We start from the raw sequence: 19,148 nt of genomic DNA, 5'->3' as shown, positions 1-19,148 counted from the left end.
TTCAGGGAAGGCTGCACAGTATTAAAATTGTAACAAAAATTAAGGAAATAATTACCACAAAGTCAGATGGGGATTTTCTCTGGTTGGGGAGGGAGGAGATAGTGAAGATATCATCAGGCCAATAGGAAGGACTTTGGGGCTGTAGGCTATGTTAAATTCTCTGTGTGTATGTACAAGTGTATATATATATATATATATATATATATACATTCATGTATGTAAGTACACTGTAGTCACTTTTCTACACATATATTTCACAATAAAAGACCAACAATAACAAAAATTCAACTAAGTTCTGTACAGATTATGTCAATAGTGTTCCTTTTTTTTGTTTTGTTTTAAGAACTTTTGCTAAGAGTTTCAGTTCTAATCTCAGATACATTAAACTAAGAGATTACTCAGTTGGGATTTTATTCAAAAAGAAAATATAATCATTAAGCAGGTTATGGTGATTCAAGCTGACTACTGGTCTACTTATTAGTAGCTTCTAATTGCTTGGACATTTTCAGGGCCAAATTAAACATTCTACTGTTACCAATAAAAGAAAACTACATGGCTATCACCACCTGGGCATATCTCACACCACCACCCTAAAAGGAAATGCAAAGTTACATCAGTGACTTACCAGCTGGCTGTGTTTGTGCTATTCTCTTTGGGTAAGTCTTGCTTCGACTTCTTGCCACATTCTGATCTGGCCGAGGAAGTTGAATAGAAAGATCTCGACTCATTTGCAATGCTGTCCTGCCACTTGGAAGTGCAACATTTTGGTTAGCACAGATAAAACCACACAGTCACAAAATTAAACCACGGCTCACTCAGAATATCTACAATGTATGGAGAGGGAAAAAAAGCAGACTCACGCAGGCCATGAGTATCTAAGGGTTTTCAATGGGTTCTCATTGCAATATTAACCAAGGGCTAATAGGAGAGTCTTAGGTTAGACAGAAGGATGATCTATCAGAGGGAGAAACAGGGAGAAATGTATTAAAGGAGTTAGGTTTAGATTTAAGTAGAATGATGAGCTAGAAATAGAGGATGCTGATGGTCTTCCAGCTCTACAACTAAATAATAAATTACATTAGGCTAAAGTAAACAATAGCAATGAATCTACATGAATCAACAGGTCTCTGGGTTGTACTTACACAGCAAGTTGTAAAGCATACCTCCCCCACAGGACCACTTGGTATGATTTTACCCTGAACCCTGCTGTGGCACAATCCATCGTTTATTATGCTCACCTCACCTGTACCAGATCAAGTGCCCAGGAAGATTTAGAGCTAGCCTAAACCCCATGCAAAGTGCTGCTTCTCTAAAGAGTCTGAGAATGCAAGGAGGTGTGCTCTCCTTGGGAATGGACTTTCAAGTAATCTTCCTGAGCAATTGTGCAATTGTTTGCTGGATTTCAGTGAACATTCACCTTACTGAAAAATTATTCCACAGCTGCTGAATTTGAGCGAATGAATGACCCTGACTTCCATAGGAAAATATCATTCAGGTACAGGAAAAATGCATTTCTGTATGTTTGGTTTGATTCATCACAAAAAGAGCCATGTATGGGAGGAAAAAGGACTTTTAATGGCTCAAATCTTATTCCTCCTACATTTACAGGATAAATATTAATAAATCTCTCCCCAAAAGAGATGAGACTCATAAAGCAAAATTCACCTCCTACGTGCTTCTGTGAAAGTTTCCCCTAGTGACTACCCCAGTTACCTTTATTAGAAATAAAAAGATGCTTGAAATACTCATAAAAGTGACTCCTCATCAGGCTAACTGGGGATACCAGTTGGTATGAGCTACCATGGGAATTTAGATGGCAGGTTCTATCCGTGAGCATGCTTCGTGTTCAATAGTTCACGGGAACCAGGCAGAAGGGAGGGGAGAAAACCTATTGACAGATTTTCTTTCACTTGAAATCTAACTTTTTTTTTTTTTTAAGGTAGCATATAAGGTACCACAAGTAGCAACATCTCTTTCCTGAAAAGCTAAAAAAAAAAAAAATTCCATATTAAGAGCAAAATTCCATTATTATAAATGGTTTGAGGAATAAAAATAAGAGCTACTTACAACAGACTTTCTCTGTTATCAGAAAGATTTGGGTACTGTGTATCTCACTGCAGAGAGGAAGAAATATTTGCCCTAAAAATATAACCCAATATGTGGGTCACAGTGGCATTTTATAATGAGATTTTACTTTATCATTCAATTTTTCCTCATGGTTTCCCTCTCAGGAATAGAGGAGAAATAAGAAAATCGTATTACAAGATTAATAAAACTATGGTCCAGAAACATAAACTGATCTGCCCCAGCATGTACAGGGTTCCTGACCAGAGCAAGCCTTCTGACTTCCAGATGGCTGTGGCCCAGCCTGGTGGCACGGGAGAGAGGGCAGAACATGGAGCTGTCGGGTTTGAAGTGATAAGCCCCGCTTAAAACAAAGCTCTGCTACCATTGTGTGGTCTTCAGCAGATTATTTTTAAAATCTCCCAGAGTCTCATTTTCCTCATTGAAAATATATTTCTACTTCTGCAGTCTCTTTCCGAGCAGAAATATTCTTGTACAGTATTCTTACTATTTCCTTGTAACAGAAAGTATGTGATGAAAATAGAGATTTACAGTGTAAAGTGTGAGAGTTCCTATACATGTCTGGTGGCTCTCCGTAGTGACAGGAAAGAGCTTTTTTCCCCCCCATAATCACCCACTTCCCTGCCAACTCACACTCCAGCGCACGCACTCTGCTAGGGAGGGCACAACTGGCAATCAGCGGGGTAAGGGGGAGGGAACAAGTGTAAAGACACCTGGGTTCAAATCCCAGCCTTGCCACTTATTGGTTCAAGGTCTTTAGTTCAGTTACTTTATTTGGGGCGGGGGGGGGGCGGTGCTCAAATTTCTCATCTGTATAAATGAGGATATGATGCCTCCCTTGGCAGGTCATTGCACAGATTAAATAAAGTAACACATTTAAAGCACCCGACAGAAAAGAGGTCCTCATGAGAGCGTGGTCTCTCCCACACTTCAAGAAATGTGGGAAGCCCATGTGATTTCAGTCCTATAAGAAGGTCACCTGGGTCCCCAGGGGGGATTTCTCAGGCCTAATTCTCACTTCTGGAGGATAAAGTCTATACAACTCATTCATTCATTCTAATCCGGAGTCACCTACATACTTAACAGGTGAAGGCAAAGTTAGTTTTTGAGGAGCTCAAAGAAGGAGCACTCAGTGTATAACAAAATATTTCATCAGTACCTATTTCAAATTATTGCTATCTGATAATAAAACAACAACAAAAGGATTAGATTTCAGACTTCAACTCAGTTTACCCACAAATTTTGACTTTTTGAAAGGACTGGCAGTCACACATCACTAGAAATATTGAATTTTTTCCTTCATAAGAATTCATTTTTCTAAAAGGTGTTGGAATCTTCTTGGTATTCTGCAAGCCCCAAGATGCAGGAAAGAGTATAAAGGCTAGAACTCTGTCTTCCTCCATTACACACACACCACTAAAAATACATCCACAATTATACACACAGAACATGCAGACACCCACATTCACACACCACAGCCACTTGTCATGCTGTTCTTTATCCCTGATGCTCTGAAGGCCTGCCGGGTAGAGGAGGGGGCTGCCCGTGTTTCCAGTGCTCTGCTTTTATTCTACGGTTTCTCCAGAATGTTTCAAGAAAGGAGTAAGCATATGATGTTTGTTAAAGGTTGGTTGCTTTTCCTCTTTCGACAATTAACAGACCACGGGCTGGCAACCACCCAGCAGAGACCCACCTCTGTGTGAGCCTAGCTCTGGGCAGTGGGCTGAAACATCTTTCTTCCAGGGATGGTGTAACGTTAATGCTTCCTACATACATACATGGAGATTTGGGTTTCATTAAGACTTACTAGGGAGTTAATACCATCCACAAAATTAGAACAGATTTAGTAGAGCTTCCAATTCTACAAAGGTTACCTTTAATTACTTTCTCGGAAGAAATGATATTTAATATGCAAAATCCAGTAACTTTCTAATAATAATTCCCAGTAGCCACAACATTTGCATTTCAATAAATTTGAGAAATCAGGTATGGGTAAATCTGTGGAAACCAACTACAGCATATGTTAAACAGCATAATTACAATTTTAATAGCATGAACACTGACAGATGCCTTTTCACTAGCTTCATTTCAGTGACAAGGAGATAGATTTACACATTCTCTTGATAACCCTAAAAATGTTTTATGCCCCAACTAGAAAAACAGCCCAAATACTGACTATCAGTTATTCTCAATATAAAAATTTCCACTCTTCCGGTTACCTTGAAGAGTGACTTGGCCTCTCTGAACCTTAGTTTCCTCACATACTAAAGAGGATAATGTTAAGAAGACTGCAATGATTCAAAGAAGCAATGAATGGAAACCATTTAGCACAACACACGGCACTTAGTTACTGCTCAGTAAAGTTTAGATATAATTACAGCATTACTACATGTAGGTTTTAAGCAGTAGGGAACACAATTTGATCCACAGTATAAAGTACACATTGTGTTACAATAGGGGATCAAGTGAATGTCCTAAGAACACCATTCAACTACAATTCAGGATATCTACTTTGTTTCATAATCACAACATAATTAAAAATAAAGTGATAATTGTATTGAAATGAGTATCTGAAGATAATAAGCTTTACTACATTCTAAAAGCCCTAAGCTTAAACCTGAAAGGCTGCTTTTTTTGGTTTTTGGTTTTTGTTTTCTAGAGATAAGGGAGACAGAGAAAGACAGAGGAGAGTGGGGAAGGAGCAGAGGGAGAGGGAGAAGAAGAATCCCAAGCAGGCTCCACACCCAGTGTGGAGCCCAAAGAGGGGCTCGATCTCAAGACCCTGAGATCATGACCTGAGCCGAAATCAAGAGTTAGGATGCTTAAGCGACTGTACCACCCAGGCGCCCCATCAAGAAAGTTAATAAACTGTTACACTTTTGAAATTCATGGGCACTGTAGAAAAATTAATAAAAGATTTAAGTCATAAACTTTAATGTGCATGTATGTGGACAACTGACCTCAATATTTATTTATTCATACACACACACACACCCTTCCCCAAGGAAAAAATGCCATTTACCTATACCGGTGCTTAGAACTCATGGATCCAAACTTGCTGAGTTTTCTTGACAATGAATTTGATTCATTTTCTGGCATTCTAATAAATTTTTAAAAGAAAATTAGATAAGGATTCATAAATACTTACACAACACTTGAGCAAAAGTTAGGTAGAAAATATAGTGCAACACTGTTTCACAGCTAGTCGAAATATTTTATTTATTCTACATGTTGGCAGGAGATAATTATCAGTTATTTTAAGCTAAAATTTGAAATACAACCACTCTCTCGGATTTTACATAGATCAAATACTTTCTCTACTTAAGAATTTTATCACAGAAGAAAAAAAAAAAAAGGATTTTGTCACTATGTTGATTTACCCATGCCATGGTTTTCATGGCAGATCTGATGTGGTGTTTCACTGTTCTTTGTATTTCGGGACTTCCCATTCCAGGGTACCTTCAACAGACACCTTCCATGTGGAGCTCCTTGGCCCAGGCCCCACTGGTCTACTGGCGATGTCTCAGACCTGCTGGGCCACATCCCTCACCTAATATAAACTCTATGAAGGACACTGGTCACTGTATAAGAATACTTCTCCAACATCATGCTATTTGGGAGAAGTGTTCCATCCACATCAAATAGGAATTAGGGGAAGAATTAATCTAGCTTTAAATTTAAAAGCAAAAAATAAAGTTTAATATGTTACCTGATAGGATGTGGTTTTATCTTTACACCATAAGGATGTGAAACAAGAAGTGTTGCCACAATCCAAGGGTCTATTCTTTATCCTCATTTCACTTGACCTCCGAGGAGCATGCAATGCAGCTGCCAGCTTCTTATTCACCAGGACATTTTCCTCCCTAGTTCCCACTTTTTCCATACACTTTACTGGCTACTGGCTACTCCTTCTTATACTCCTTCATTGGTTCTTACCGCCCTCTAAATGCTGGGAGGATCCCACAGCTCAGTCCTCGGCTATCTGCTTCTCTTTCCTCACTTTTGCCACAGATGACCTCATCCAGTCCTCTTTGCCTTAATTACCCAGTAAGTTTACATGGCCAGCCTTGGTCTTTCCAAGACGCCTTGTATACCCGACCACCTACTCCACATCTCTACTTAGATGGCTAACATGCATTTCATATTTAGTATGTTCTCAGAACATTTAATTTCCACCAATACCAAAGCTTCACTCTTTATATATACAAAAGTCCTTGACCCTTTCTTGTAGTAGGAAAGAAGGTATCTGTGTGTGTGTGTGTTTGTGTGTGTGTTAATACGATCCAGAAAATTAGGTGGCTGAAAAAAATTAACAGAAGAGAAACACTTCTAAATTTCTACTGTAGACAGAAAAGAATTATTGTTATAAAAACAAATCAATTTTCATTTATTAGAACAATGCATAAAACTTTCACATTAACATACCTAAAAAATGTATGATGTTCTACACTGCACTTCCAAAGATGCTTGCAAGCAGTCTTACTTCGAGCTTCAAAAAAGAATGAGGTTTCATTGCACTAAAAGAAAAAAGAGAGAGAACGTGAATTACTGACCATAATGTTCTTCAGATGACAGCCACATTCTAGTTACCAAAAATTCAAGTAAGCAGAGAAATTATTAACACATAAAACAAAAACCAATTATCTCCTGGTAACGATTTTTGGAATGTTGCCTTAAAACCACCTTCAATAATTAAAATTACAAAATGTAAGTTCCATGTAAATCTTAATGGCATCACCTTTATCACCTGCTTCTGTGTCACCCCATGACCACGGATAATCAGGGGCATGGCATGGAAGGACTGTAAACATTTCTATCATAAATGGGCACCCAAACAGGACAACACCAACTGTGTGGAAATCAACTCCCAATAAAAGGAGATGCCCAGGGGCGCCTGGGTGGCTCAGTCGTTAAGCGGCTGCCTTCGGCTCAGGTCATGATCCCGGGGTCCTGGGATCAAGCTCCGCATTGGGCTCCCTGCTCCGTGGGAAGCCTGCTTCTCCCTCCCCCACTCCCTCTGCTTGTGTTCCCTCTGTTGCTGTGTCTCTCTCTGTCAAATAAATAAATAAAATCTTAAAAAAAAAAAAAAAGGAGATGCCCATAAATCCAGTTCTTAACTGGATTATTTTTAAGGACTATCAGGCCCCATCTAAAATGATGACTAAAGAATCTCAAGAGGGGCCCATGCGAGGAGCAACCACCACAGTGGTGTCATCCAAGCACATCCAAATCATGTCTCTGAGCTTCTGCATTCTGCACCCAGTTACTGGGTGAAATAAATGATGTGACAAAATAAATAAATAAATAAATGATATGACAGATGTAAAGTATACAATAGGTACACATTAAATTTCAACTATTATTTTAATCCTGTGGATACTTACCTACATTTAATAGATAAGAAGTCATTCTACTTGTGCAGAAGATACTTTTTTTTTTTTTTTAAGTAACTGAATAGGAAACCAAGCAAAATACAACAGAAGTACTCAAATAATAAACTACAAGTTCGGTGAAGTTCTGTTATTGCTTTTTATCTAGGACAAAACTAGCAAACTCAAGTCTCAAATGCAGAAATGCCCCTGGAATGACGTTCCTATGGATGTATAAACACAAAACTGGCAATGCGGAGGAGTAATTGAAAGGATCCTCCCCACCTTTTAATAAAGACAGAACATTTATATGCATGAAACTTCTTCCAAGTCCATCTGGAATGAGGCTGCCCGGTTTAGAAGTTTATTTATAAGATGAAAGGGTATGATGACAACAGAGCCAATATATGCATGTTACGGCAAGGCCAACTGTAATTCCAAAACCTTGTGAAGTGGAGGAAGGAACTTAAGACAACTCCCAGGTTTCTGTCGTGGGGAATGCTACCTAATAAAATACAGCAAGTGGAAAAAATTGGGGATTTGGATGGTGAGAGAATGGATAGCAAGCTCAGGTGATTTTGATTTTGAGGTGCCTGTGGAATGGGAAACTAAACACCCCGAGAGGGCCAGGAAACCTGCAGCACTGAGCTGAAGATAGGCCATCCCTGCTGACACAGATGATTTCACCCGAGAGCATAACAGAGATTGTTCAGGGAGACAGAATGAAGCGGGGGAAGATAAAATCACAGCCAGGATGCTTGTGAAGATGGAGTGAGAGGGGTCAAAATGGACCAGGAGGAAATGATGTCCCAGAGGCTAGGAGGAGAGCACAAGTCTCAAGGGACCCGGAAAGGTCAAACGGGGTTTGAAAGGAGGTGACTGCATTTCACGGTAAGAGATCTTCAGTGCCTTGCATGAAAGGGGGAGGAATTACAAAATTAGAGATAAGGGAGAAAAGTCAATGAATTCAGAAAGGGTTTTCCTCAAAAGCAAAAGAAATGGGGGGAGGGGGTACCCAGGAAATGACAGAAGATCCTTGGGGGCAGGGTGGGGAACCAAACATCCTGCCAGGCGAGAAAAATGCTTAGAGGGGAGGGTTTTTTCCTTTTCCTTTACTTTCTTTAATATAAAATATACATACATGGTACAGATGCCAAAAGTTACCAAAATGGACACACACGGATAACTAAAATCTCCCTCGCACCACTGTTCCTAATCCCCTTCCCCAGACGCAACCACTATTAAGAGGTTTTTTTTTTCTTTATATATATATATATATGTATGTGTGTGTGTGTGTGTGTATGTACATGTTTTTCAGGTCACTGGATTATCCAAAAATATGATGCACAGGTCGTTTATTTTAAAATGATTTTGCTTGTGATTGCACTGTATCAGGATAAATGATCAAGATAAAGCGAGTACAGGACAGGCTGTGCCCCTGCCACCACCTATCTCAGTATCTACACCCCACCTTCTTGTGCCTTTCAACAACTAGAGCACCCCGTGGGCCAGGACCTACTGGACGTTATCACCAACAAGAAATGGTGGCTGGGAAAGACTACTCTGTGACACTGATACTTGTACTAAAATTTTAGCAAATAGGTCGGATTTGCATACCCAAAAACAAATTTTCAGAAAGTTATTTAATGGCATATAATCTAGATTTCTAAAAATGGAGGAGAAACAAAAAGCATTCAATCTTAAAAATAAAGTAAATCCCCTCGAACTTTTCTTGAGCTGGTTTTCATTTTATTCTTCACATAAGCGTCTATATTCCTTTTCTTTTTAAATAGAGACCCAGCCACAGGATATCCAATATATATTTTTTTAACTACCATCACTTCATGAAAGGAGAAAAGGTATTTAAGAGTCCAACCAGAATTGGGTTTTCTCAAGTTTCCTTGGGTACAAATATATTAAAGGAACAAAAGAGGTTCCCACAGGCCTCCCAATTACTTCTGCCATGTGCAAATGACAAGTATGAACGCATTCTCCATTAATATAGGGCTGTAACACCAGCTGCCTGGTTTTTATCCCACTGTTAGGAGGATAATCCAAATACTCAAAGGAGGGTTAACATAAGTAAAAAAGAAACCAAGAATTCTGAATAAATTCCATGCATTTTTGCCACTGACAGTAACCAGTGGCATGAATGGGACTGATGCAGCATCACAAAGGTCTCTCTTTCCTACTAAACCTTTTCCAAAGAGACACAGACAATTAGCACCTTTCCATTCAGTCATACAAAGGTGAGTAGATACTTAACTTCAGAGGTTCATTCCAACCCACTGCTAAAATACTTTATCCAAGCACCAACTGCTTGCTTTTGGCAAAAACACTCAACTTTTGTCATTTCATGCCAGAAAAAAAGCTATGTTCTGAATCTCTCTTTTTTTTTAAAGTAGGCTCTACACACAGCATGGAGTGCAATGGAGGGCTTGAACTCACAACCCTGAGATAAAGACCTAAGCTGAGATCAAGAGTCAGACACTTAACTGACCAAGCCACCCAGGTGCCCCCTGAATCCTTTTTTAATACAGATTTTTATAATATTTTTATTTTATAAACTGAGCAAGTTTAAATCACCTGTAACTTGAATACCATGTGGGGGTTTCACTGCACCTTGGAGTCCTAGGTAAACGTGGCTCAAACTCCCAGTCCTATCATTTTTGAGAATTCAGGACCCGTATCATATCGATGAATTCCCAACCCAACTCCCTTGGATCTCTTGGTTTCTTTTCCCATCTTTGCCGGCTGTTTCTCTTTGCAAGCTTCAAGAAATAAGTCTGCTTCAGCCTGGCTTCTCTGAAGTGTATTGAGATTACTGGAACAGTCCTGGAGGGGCTCACATCCACTATGAGCTACACAGTGCACTCACCCTGGGCCCAGCTGATTCTCACTGCCTCTCCCAAGCCTGACCCTTGTTGCCACAGCCAGTCCATGCTCTACTGGTTCTTCCATTGCTGTCTTGGGAAGCAGCCACAACTGGACAGTGTGCCTTCCCCAGGCTCCCTAGAATTATGGGGTGAACATCTTCTCAATCCTATTATATGTTTGTCCCACCTCCAAGGTCAGAGAAGCAACCTCAGGTACACTGCACTGGTAAATATTTTTAAAAGATTAGAACTTCTAACAAGAGTAAGATGCAGTCATTTCATAAATACTGGAAAGTCCCATAGCAGAGAGGTTTCTGATCATCAGTGATCTGCAGAAGCAGAGGAGAGGATAAAAGGAAGTATGAAGATTACAAGTCTAAAGTATGGGGCACCTGGGTGGCTCAGATGCTTAAGCATCTGCCTTCAGCTCAGGTAATGATCTCCAGGTCCTGGGATTGAGTCTCAAGCTGGGCTCCCAGCTCACTGGGGAGTCTGCTTCTCCCTCTCCCTCTCCCCCTCCCTCCTGCTCGTACTCTGTCTCTCTCTCTCTCCAATGAATAAATAAAATCTTTTTTAAAAAAAAGTCTAAAGTATGGTGAGTTTGTTTACTTTTTAATGTGCATTCTCAACAAGATTTATATCTACCTGGCAATTGTTAATGGACTTTAGGCACTAGGGGGAGAAACAAAATCTTCAGAGGGCTGATAGCATATGACTGCAATAACTAATTACTGATCAAGCTAAGGCCAGCAAGGGGTGGAACTGAAAACAGATACCAAAAAGATAGCCCAAAATGGTGTTTTGAAAAATGCTATCATTATAAATGGTGAGACCGAATGACTAGGGTTTTAAAAGCTGAACTATGAAAGAAAGTGGGCACAATGTCTGTTTTAGTGACTATCCCCATGTTTGCCACTGCTCTCTCTTCTGGCCTCCCAAGTTCAATAAAGAATTCACTGTGAGCCCTGCCACAAAGCAAACTAACAATCTTCTTATTTGGGAAGGGCATTCTTTCAAGCTTTTTCTTTTCTTTTTCTATTTAAGTAATCTCTACACCCAAAATGGGGCTCAAACTCAAAACCCTGAGACCAAGAGTCGCATGCTCCTCCAACTGAGCCAGCTAGGCGCTCCCAAGCTTTTTCTTTACATAAGGCTCCCTAAAGAGTCTTTCTTACATTAGAGTCCTCTCATATTGGCATCAGAGAGTGCGGTGGTCAAACAAACTGGGCAGCACCAGATTAAACACTCAGATCTACTCATGTGCGGATGTGCTCTGGCAGTCTCCAAGAGCTGGTAAGGTACTTGCTATTTCCCCGATTTATATGAGCAGAGAACTTCCTTTTAAGGATGGGACTTTTCAGTACTCTGGATTAGAATATTTCACATGACACATACATACCCCTACACACACACACACACACACACACACACACACACACAGAGTTACTTTTAAAAAATTCCTTTTGAGGGCGCCTGGGTGGCTCAGTTGGTTAAGCGACTGCCTTCGGCTCAGGTCATGATCCTGGAGTCCCTGGATCGAGTCCTGCATCGGGCTCCCTGCTCGGCAGGGAGCCTGCTTCTCCCTCTGACCCTCCCCCCTCTCATGTGCTCTCTGTCTCTCTCATTCTCTCTGTCTCAAATAAATAAATAAAATCTTTAAAAAATAAAAATAAATAAAAATAAAAATTCCTTTGAAATGCATATAATATGGTTTGAATTAAAAATCACTGTGTATTTCAGCAGAGCACTTGGAGAATCAAATTAATTTCATTTCTTGCATATACATTTTACAATAGAAGAACAAAAACAGCAAAAATATTCCAGTACTTTTTTGTCAGCTGTGTGGATGATATTCCAAAATATATACTAAATGTGAAAAACCTTTTTACCTCTTTTACAGCTGAATAGATTGATTGCTTGATGAATAATTGCATGTAACTCTTTCTAGCTCACAGAAACATAAATTATAGCACTGGAAAGGATGTGTTAGATTGTGTGCTTCTCTTCTTTTTCATTTCCTCCCAAAAATTCAGAAAGAGAAAACATGAGCCAAAACATCAGAGAATATTTATATCATGTTTCAGTAAACTTTGAAAACTATTATGTTGAGCTTATTCTGCTTCCTACTTGAAAAAATGCACGGATGCAAACCCAGGAATCCAGATGGTTGTTTTACTCTATCTTTTCCTCACCTTCTCTTTAGAGAAACCACAGTATTTACCAACATGTTGGCACTTCTCTCTTCTACTTGCAGATTTATTTTTTAAATTTTATTTTATTTAAATTCAATTAATTAACATATAGTACTGTACTATCAGTTTCACAGGTAGAGTTCAGTGATTTACCAGTTGCATATAATACCCAGTGCTCATTATATCAGGTGCCCTCCCTAATGTCCATCACCCAGTGGCCCCATCCCCCCACCCCCTTCCCCTCCAGCAACCCTCAGTTTGTTTCCTATAGTTAAGAGCCTCTTATGGTTTGTCTCCCTCTCTGATTTTGTCTTAGTTTATTTTTCCCTTCCTTCCCCTATGTTCCTCTGTTTTGTTTCTTAAATTCCACATGAGTGAAATCATATAACTGTCTTTTGCAGATTTATTTTTGTAAAGATAATCTTTATTCCCAGTTTACAAATGTTACAGATTTTTAAATAACAAATGTTATTTAAGCTTCTTAAAATGAAGGCATCTCTGGTAAGACCTACTGATACTCAATTTAAAAATGTTTCATAGCAGAATTTTAAAATTTTTTCCAAATATGTGGTCCATGTGTTTTAATTATAGAGAAAGTCAACAAACATACCAGCAAGTGAAGCAGAGGAAAGCGCATGGCCCTGGGAGACCTGCACTCCCCTTCCTGCCTTGGCATAAGCTACTCACCAGCCGAGACTGGTCCAGAGCAAGGTGCTCCCTGAGCCCTTCCTGTGCAAAGCTTCAGTAGCTCAGGGTGGCATGAGGCCAAGACAATTCCAATTCAGGGACATAAATCAGGAGCCTATTTTAAGTCCAACTTCAGACTAGGTGCTTTCAACCTCACAACAACCTTGTAAGGCAGATTTTGTTGTTTTCACTTTATAAATAAACACATGTAGGCTAAATGTTGCTCCGTGAATTGTCCAAAGTTAGGTAAGTGGGAGGCCTGGACCTAAACCATGCTATTTGACCACATGGCTAGCGTCCATCTCCGAACCCAAGAGATGCCAAACCAAGCTGTTGTGTGGCATCAGGATCCAAATATTACTAACGGAGCCGCACTCAGGAATGCATGGGGGAAAATATTACACCTTAGTTCCGGTGTGCTCATACATGGTGGTGGAGCTGCAAAGTGGCAGAAAAACTTGAGATGGAGGAGGGGAAATGGAAATACCTAACAAAGCTATACGTGCACTTACACTTTGGCCATGCAATCCAATCCTGGGGATTTACCCCGAAGATACTCCTTCCACAATATAAAACTACATATGCACAAAGTCACTGGAGGAAAATTTTTAATTGCAAACTACTGAAAACTACCTAATTTGTCTGAGCAGAAGAGGTTGGGTGAGTAAACGATGGTACACACACTCAATGGAGTCCTATGTAGCTGCACAGAAGAACCAGAAAGCTCTCAATGGACTGATACAAAGAGAATTCTAGGAGGTATTACTAGGTGAAAGTGAAATGACGTTCAAAGGCATATAACAGTGTGCTATCTTTTGGGTAAGAAAGAAAATGTTTTAAATATGTTTATCTGTACAAACAGAAACACGAGAAAGATGAAGCATAAAACATTAAAGTTGGTTCCCTACAAAGAAGGGTAGGGAAACAATTGAAAGAATATGGGAATTAGTGATACTTCTCTGTGCTGTTTTTGTACAGTTTTGACTTTTGGAAGCATGTTAATCTTCTGCATCTTCAAAAAATAAAATGACATAAATAAGAATATGAAGGGGACCTAAAGCTGAAACAAGTAAACCTAACCAGATCACAAATGAATACCAAAACCTCAGGAATAAGGAAAGCAGGAAGGAAGGGCCAGCCCAAGTTCATTCTGAACACAGCATTTGACTATATGCCCTCAGTCTTGGGAAGATGGTATATGTGAGTGAAAGAACTACAAACAACTGTCAATTTTCGTGGTTTAGACAAATCAATTCTGAAACTATTTGAGATATATTTTACAATTGAGCAAATAAGTAAATGTGTTTCTGTTGTTGGGAGCCAAGGTTCTCAGGACATACAAATATGAAATGAGGGAAGGCCAGAAAGAATGCTGTGGGGATGGATGGAAATTGGAGATATGATGTGAACTCGTGATTTCTACAATGAGTATGAGCATGTTTATATGCACACATACGTATTTATGGACTTATAAATGGACACATGCATGTGTGTATTCCTTAGCTCTGTCCACTGAAAAGGCGAAAAATTAAGGTCACCCCAGTAGCAATGACCACCTAACACCCAGATCTTGACCCGTCCCCTCTGAACAGAACCAGGGCTCATTGGAGAAATGGCTGGTAACAGGGTGGATGTAGGATAGGTGCAGAGTAGGTACAAGATGCACCTGAAACACCGTATTGTACCAAAAAGGAAGAAAATGACCAACAAAATGATAGGGTTAGGTCAAAAGGGCACAGGAGCCAGACTAAAGGACCTCCCACTGACCACATCTAGGACAACTTGAGTACCAAAATAGTTAGGTACAGTAATGTATTATAAACCAATGGGGGAGGGGGGAGGATTAGTAATTCCATGCTGATAGGATAAATAAGAGAGAGAGAAGGTGTGGCTCTTGCTTACAGTGGAATGCCAAGGGCTGACTGATGGATGTGAGGGGTGTGGAAGAGCTAGAAAATCAGCATTTTACCAGCATCATAGTAAAAAATGAGATCAGGCAAGAACCCTCAATGAATGCTAAGTCTACAGGGAAATTCTGAAGAGGAGCAGGACATTTGCATTGAATTGCGGTATCTCCCCACAGGTTACTCATTAACTGTAAAGGAGGAAGAAGAAAAACAATAACTGTTCAGTGGGAAATCTAATCAACATCCTGGCTAGGTGATGAAACTTTGTCTAACCACCAAGAGACATCGGATGGATGATCATCACGTGCCTCCAGATGCGATGCCCTAAGGAGGGCACAACCGCTTATGCGGCTTTCCAGCTGAGAACACGGACCCTCAGTCCGTCACAAGAAAACAGACAAACATGAGATGAGAAGCTTTCTATTTTTAAAAAGTGGGGTAGAACTGTATTCTTCCAAAATGTAGGGCGCCTCAGTGGCTCAGTCGGTTAAGTGTCCAACTCTTGATTTCAGCTCAGGTCATGATCTCAGGGTTGTGGGATTGAGCCCGGGTCAGGTTCTGCAATGGGCATGGAGCCTGCTTAAGATTCTCTCTCTTCCTCTCCCTCTGCCCCTACCCGCCCCGCCTTGAACACATGCATGTGCTCTTTCTCTCTCTCAAAAAAAAGTCAATGTCATAAAAAACAAAAATGCTACAAAAATGTTTCAGATTAAAGAAGATTAATTGGATTCTATACCAGAGAGGGAAAAATACTATAAAGGACATTATTAGGCTAAACAAAACTGCAATGTAGAAAGCAGATGATGGAAGTATTATATCAACATAAACTTGTTAAGCTGATAATTATACTGCGGTTCTATCAGAGAGCATCCCTATTCTTAGGAAATACCCACTGAAGTATTTAGAGATGTGTCACACATGAAAACCCTCAAATCATTCGGAAAAGAATCACGCACACGCGTGTGTGTGTGTGTGTGTAGAGAGAGAGAGAAATGAAAAAGGAAATGCAGTAAAACATTAACAGTGAGTGAATATAAGTGGGTGAATGTACATGACTGTGTTCTTTGCAATATTTTCATTTTTGCCACTTTTTGTAAATTTTGAATTATTTTCATACAAAAAGAATATTTTTAAATCTATAGTTGCACTTACAATGTGAAGGAACCCTTAGCCTACGTGAGCGAGACCTCCCCGGCTTGCTGATAAACAGTGACAACTCCTGGCCACCAGGACTTCCCGTGTACTCTTCTCAAAGAGTTCGGCCAAGTGGATCTAATTACTTGTGGCTAGACTTGCCAGGAACCTTTTGGGTCGACATCCTGTCACGCTGGGTAAGTTTAGGCTGAGGTTAGTTTCATGATGTGTTACACATAAAAGTAATCACAGCCTCATTTTTTTCATTTATTCAACAAATGTACATGCCAATCTCGGGTGGGAAAAGGGGGCCAATCTCTTAGGCCTTTGGCCAACCTCTGGGCCTACTGCTGGGGACTGCACACTCTCCCTGTTGATGAAACCAAGGCATTTGGATATGATCCCAACTCCTCCTGAGTTTTCACGAAAACATTCCATCTGCTACCCATCGGAAGCTGTTTTACCTCCTCACTGGCTCCCAAATCTGCCCACTTCGCTCCATCCTTGTGGTGACTGCCTTCCCATCACCTCCCCTGATCAGCGTGTCTGCCTCCATTCTTACCTCCTCCGTCCTCCATGAGGCAGCCTCTCCTCACAGTGGGTAAGGCTCAGGGCTGGAGGCATCCCGCAGTTTCCCCACCCATGCTCAACTCCCCCAGCCACCACACAGGTAAGAGAGGACCTCTTCCACAACAGGTGAGACTGAACTATATGCACTGGGACCATCTCCCCTTCCTCAGGCCTTCTACCTCCACCAGCAGCGGAGAGGAGCAGACACAGAAAACAAACCCTACTCCCTTCAGACATCCACAGCCTCTCCACCTTCATCTGCCTTGAATCCACTGGACCCCATCTACTATGCTCTCTTGATCTCCGTCACCCCGAAATGATACTCAGCAATTCCCCTAGTTTGTCCCCACACCTCCACACCTCCCCCCGCCACCCCCTGCCACCCAACTTCTGAAACCCTTCCTTCATGCCCTCTGGAATTCATGGTCTCTCATCAGTAAAATCCCTTGGCCCCGCAGTCTGCTCTTTCATACTGCCTTCACCCTGGCGTGCCAGAAGAAGCCTGGCTCTCCCCTGAGGACTTGTCTTAACTGCAGCTCACTGGAGTCGGAGCTTTGCCTCTTGTGCCAGGGTCCTCATATCAGTGGGCCTGAGAATAGAGAAGATTCCTGCTTGCTCCCCAAGGCTGCTTTTGGACCATTCTCTCCTCTTTCCCCTACAACTCCCAGCTTGGGATCTCATCAGATTCCATCACCTGCCATCTCTCTGGTGGCTGTCATCCTGAAAGTCCTCTCCTTCAAACACCAAAGCTACTGCAGTCAGTCACACCCTCCAATACTACTCTCGTGTTAATTACTGGAAATTTCAATATGTAAATAGAAACAATGCCTCCAACACCCAGACATCTCAGTTCCCTGAACTTCTCAGTGCTGTTGGCTTCCTCCCTATCCCAACCACTCCCTCCTGTGCTTGCAACCCCACAGCAGAGCTCTCAGCTTTAGCACGACTAGATACCAGGAGCCTTTCTGCCCCATCCCGCCCTGTGACAACCAAAACTGTCTCTTGATGCTGCCAAATAGCCCAGGGGTCGGGGGCTAAGAAGGTGAAAACCCCTGCCTGGTAACTTCCCATTTGCAATAGCTAAAGCTCCTCTGTGATCTCAGTGCCTAGCACCCAACCCTCTGACCACCCTGTCTCTCCAGCTTACTCCCTCCACTTCTCCACCCCCACCAAGCTTTCAACTCCTCCAACCAGGACCTCCTCCCACCAGACCCCACCCCTCTTTCACAGTTCTCACTCTTTCCTTACCCAGTCTCAATTCCATGATAAACCGCGGGGTTGGCTCCCCTGCCTCACCTAATTCCCTGGTCCTTCTCTTTGTACTAGTCTCTTCACCAAACCAACTCTCCACTTGCTTCATGTCTGCACCAGCACTACTGAATGTGCGTGGAGAAAAGCATACCATGAACGGGCTCATTTTAAATTCAGGACCCTTCATACTACCAAGCTATCATAGGATATCACCAAACCACATGTGCCTTGTCTATTTTCTCTCTAAAATTACTATTTCATACCTTCTTCTTCCTTCAGATCCCCACCACCTCCTACCCAAATTCAGCCTCAGCTGATGACCTTAATACCTAGTTCCCTCAAAACAGAAAGCAGAACAATCATAAGAAAACTACCCACCTACCCTAATCTACATTCCCATGCTCATCTTCCTGCCTGTTAACCAGAGATGAACTGTCCTGGCCGCCCTCTCAAACCAACCCTTCTATTTATACACCAGCTGTCATCCCCTGTCACCCACTCAAGAATATCGTTCCAGCAATTCTCTCTCCCCCTACCACATCATCAAGTGTTCATCATATTTTGGATCATTCTTATTGGAGTATACATATGCTATTATTTTTCCAACTTAAAAAAGAAACCCTCTTGACCTGCTTCCCCTGACAGCCTTCTTCCTATCTGTTCCTCTTCGTGCCAAAACTCCTCAAAAGAGTTGTCTACATTTACCCTCTCCAGTTCCACTCCTCCTATTACCTCTTTTGCTTTTTTTCTTAATTAGCATGCATTGGGGAGGGGGGGGGGTCATCCCCTAATAATGGACTCCTCTCAGGGTGTTTTTCTTTTTTTTTTAAGATTGTATTTATTTATTTGTTAGAGAGAGAGAACACATGAGCACAAGCAGGGAGAGCCACAGGCAGAGAAAGAGGGAGAAGCAGGCTCCCCACTGAACAAGGAGCCTGATGTGGGGCTCGATCCCAGGACTCTGGGATCCTGACCTGAGCCAAAAGCAGACGCTTAACCAACTAAGCCACCCAGGTACCCCCCCGCCCAGGGTGTTTTTCTTGCATATGAGTGCTACAGTAAGGATATATATGTCCC

At 41.3% G+C, this 19,148-nt stretch overlaps 1 protein-coding gene across 6 annotated transcripts in view; it reads right to left on the bottom strand.

Moving 5' to 3' along the window:
* The window catches only part of EPB41L4A (erythrocyte membrane protein band 4.1 like 4A), a 248,672-nt gene that overhangs the window by 69,895 nt on the left and 159,629 nt on the right, over positions 1 to 19,148 (bottom strand). For 5 of the 6 annotated variants that reach the window (XM_035015580.1, XM_035015541.1, XM_035015570.1 and 2 more), the window contains exons 11-13: positions 6,511 to 6,602; positions 5,108 to 5,185; positions 626 to 747 (exon numbers count right to left, since the gene is read on the bottom strand). In XM_035015580.1, coding sequence (XP_034871471.1) covers positions 626 to 747; positions 5,108 to 5,185; positions 6,511 to 6,602 — 292 coding nt within the window. The remainder of the gene's footprint in view (positions 1 to 625; positions 748 to 5,107; positions 5,186 to 6,510; positions 6,603 to 19,148) is intronic. The other variant, XM_035015550.1, reaches the window with a different exon arrangement.

This window comes from Mirounga leonina, unplaced genomic scaffold (genome assembly GCF_011800145.1).
Source record: "Mirounga leonina isolate KUSES-001 unplaced genomic scaffold, KU_Mleo_1.0 Mir_104, whole genome shotgun sequence".
Lineage (NCBI taxonomy): Eukaryota > Metazoa > Chordata > Mammalia > Carnivora > Phocidae > Mirounga > Mirounga leonina.
The sequence above is the reverse complement of the archived record's forward strand: the minus strand, read 5'-3'. Positions and strand labels throughout refer to the sequence as shown.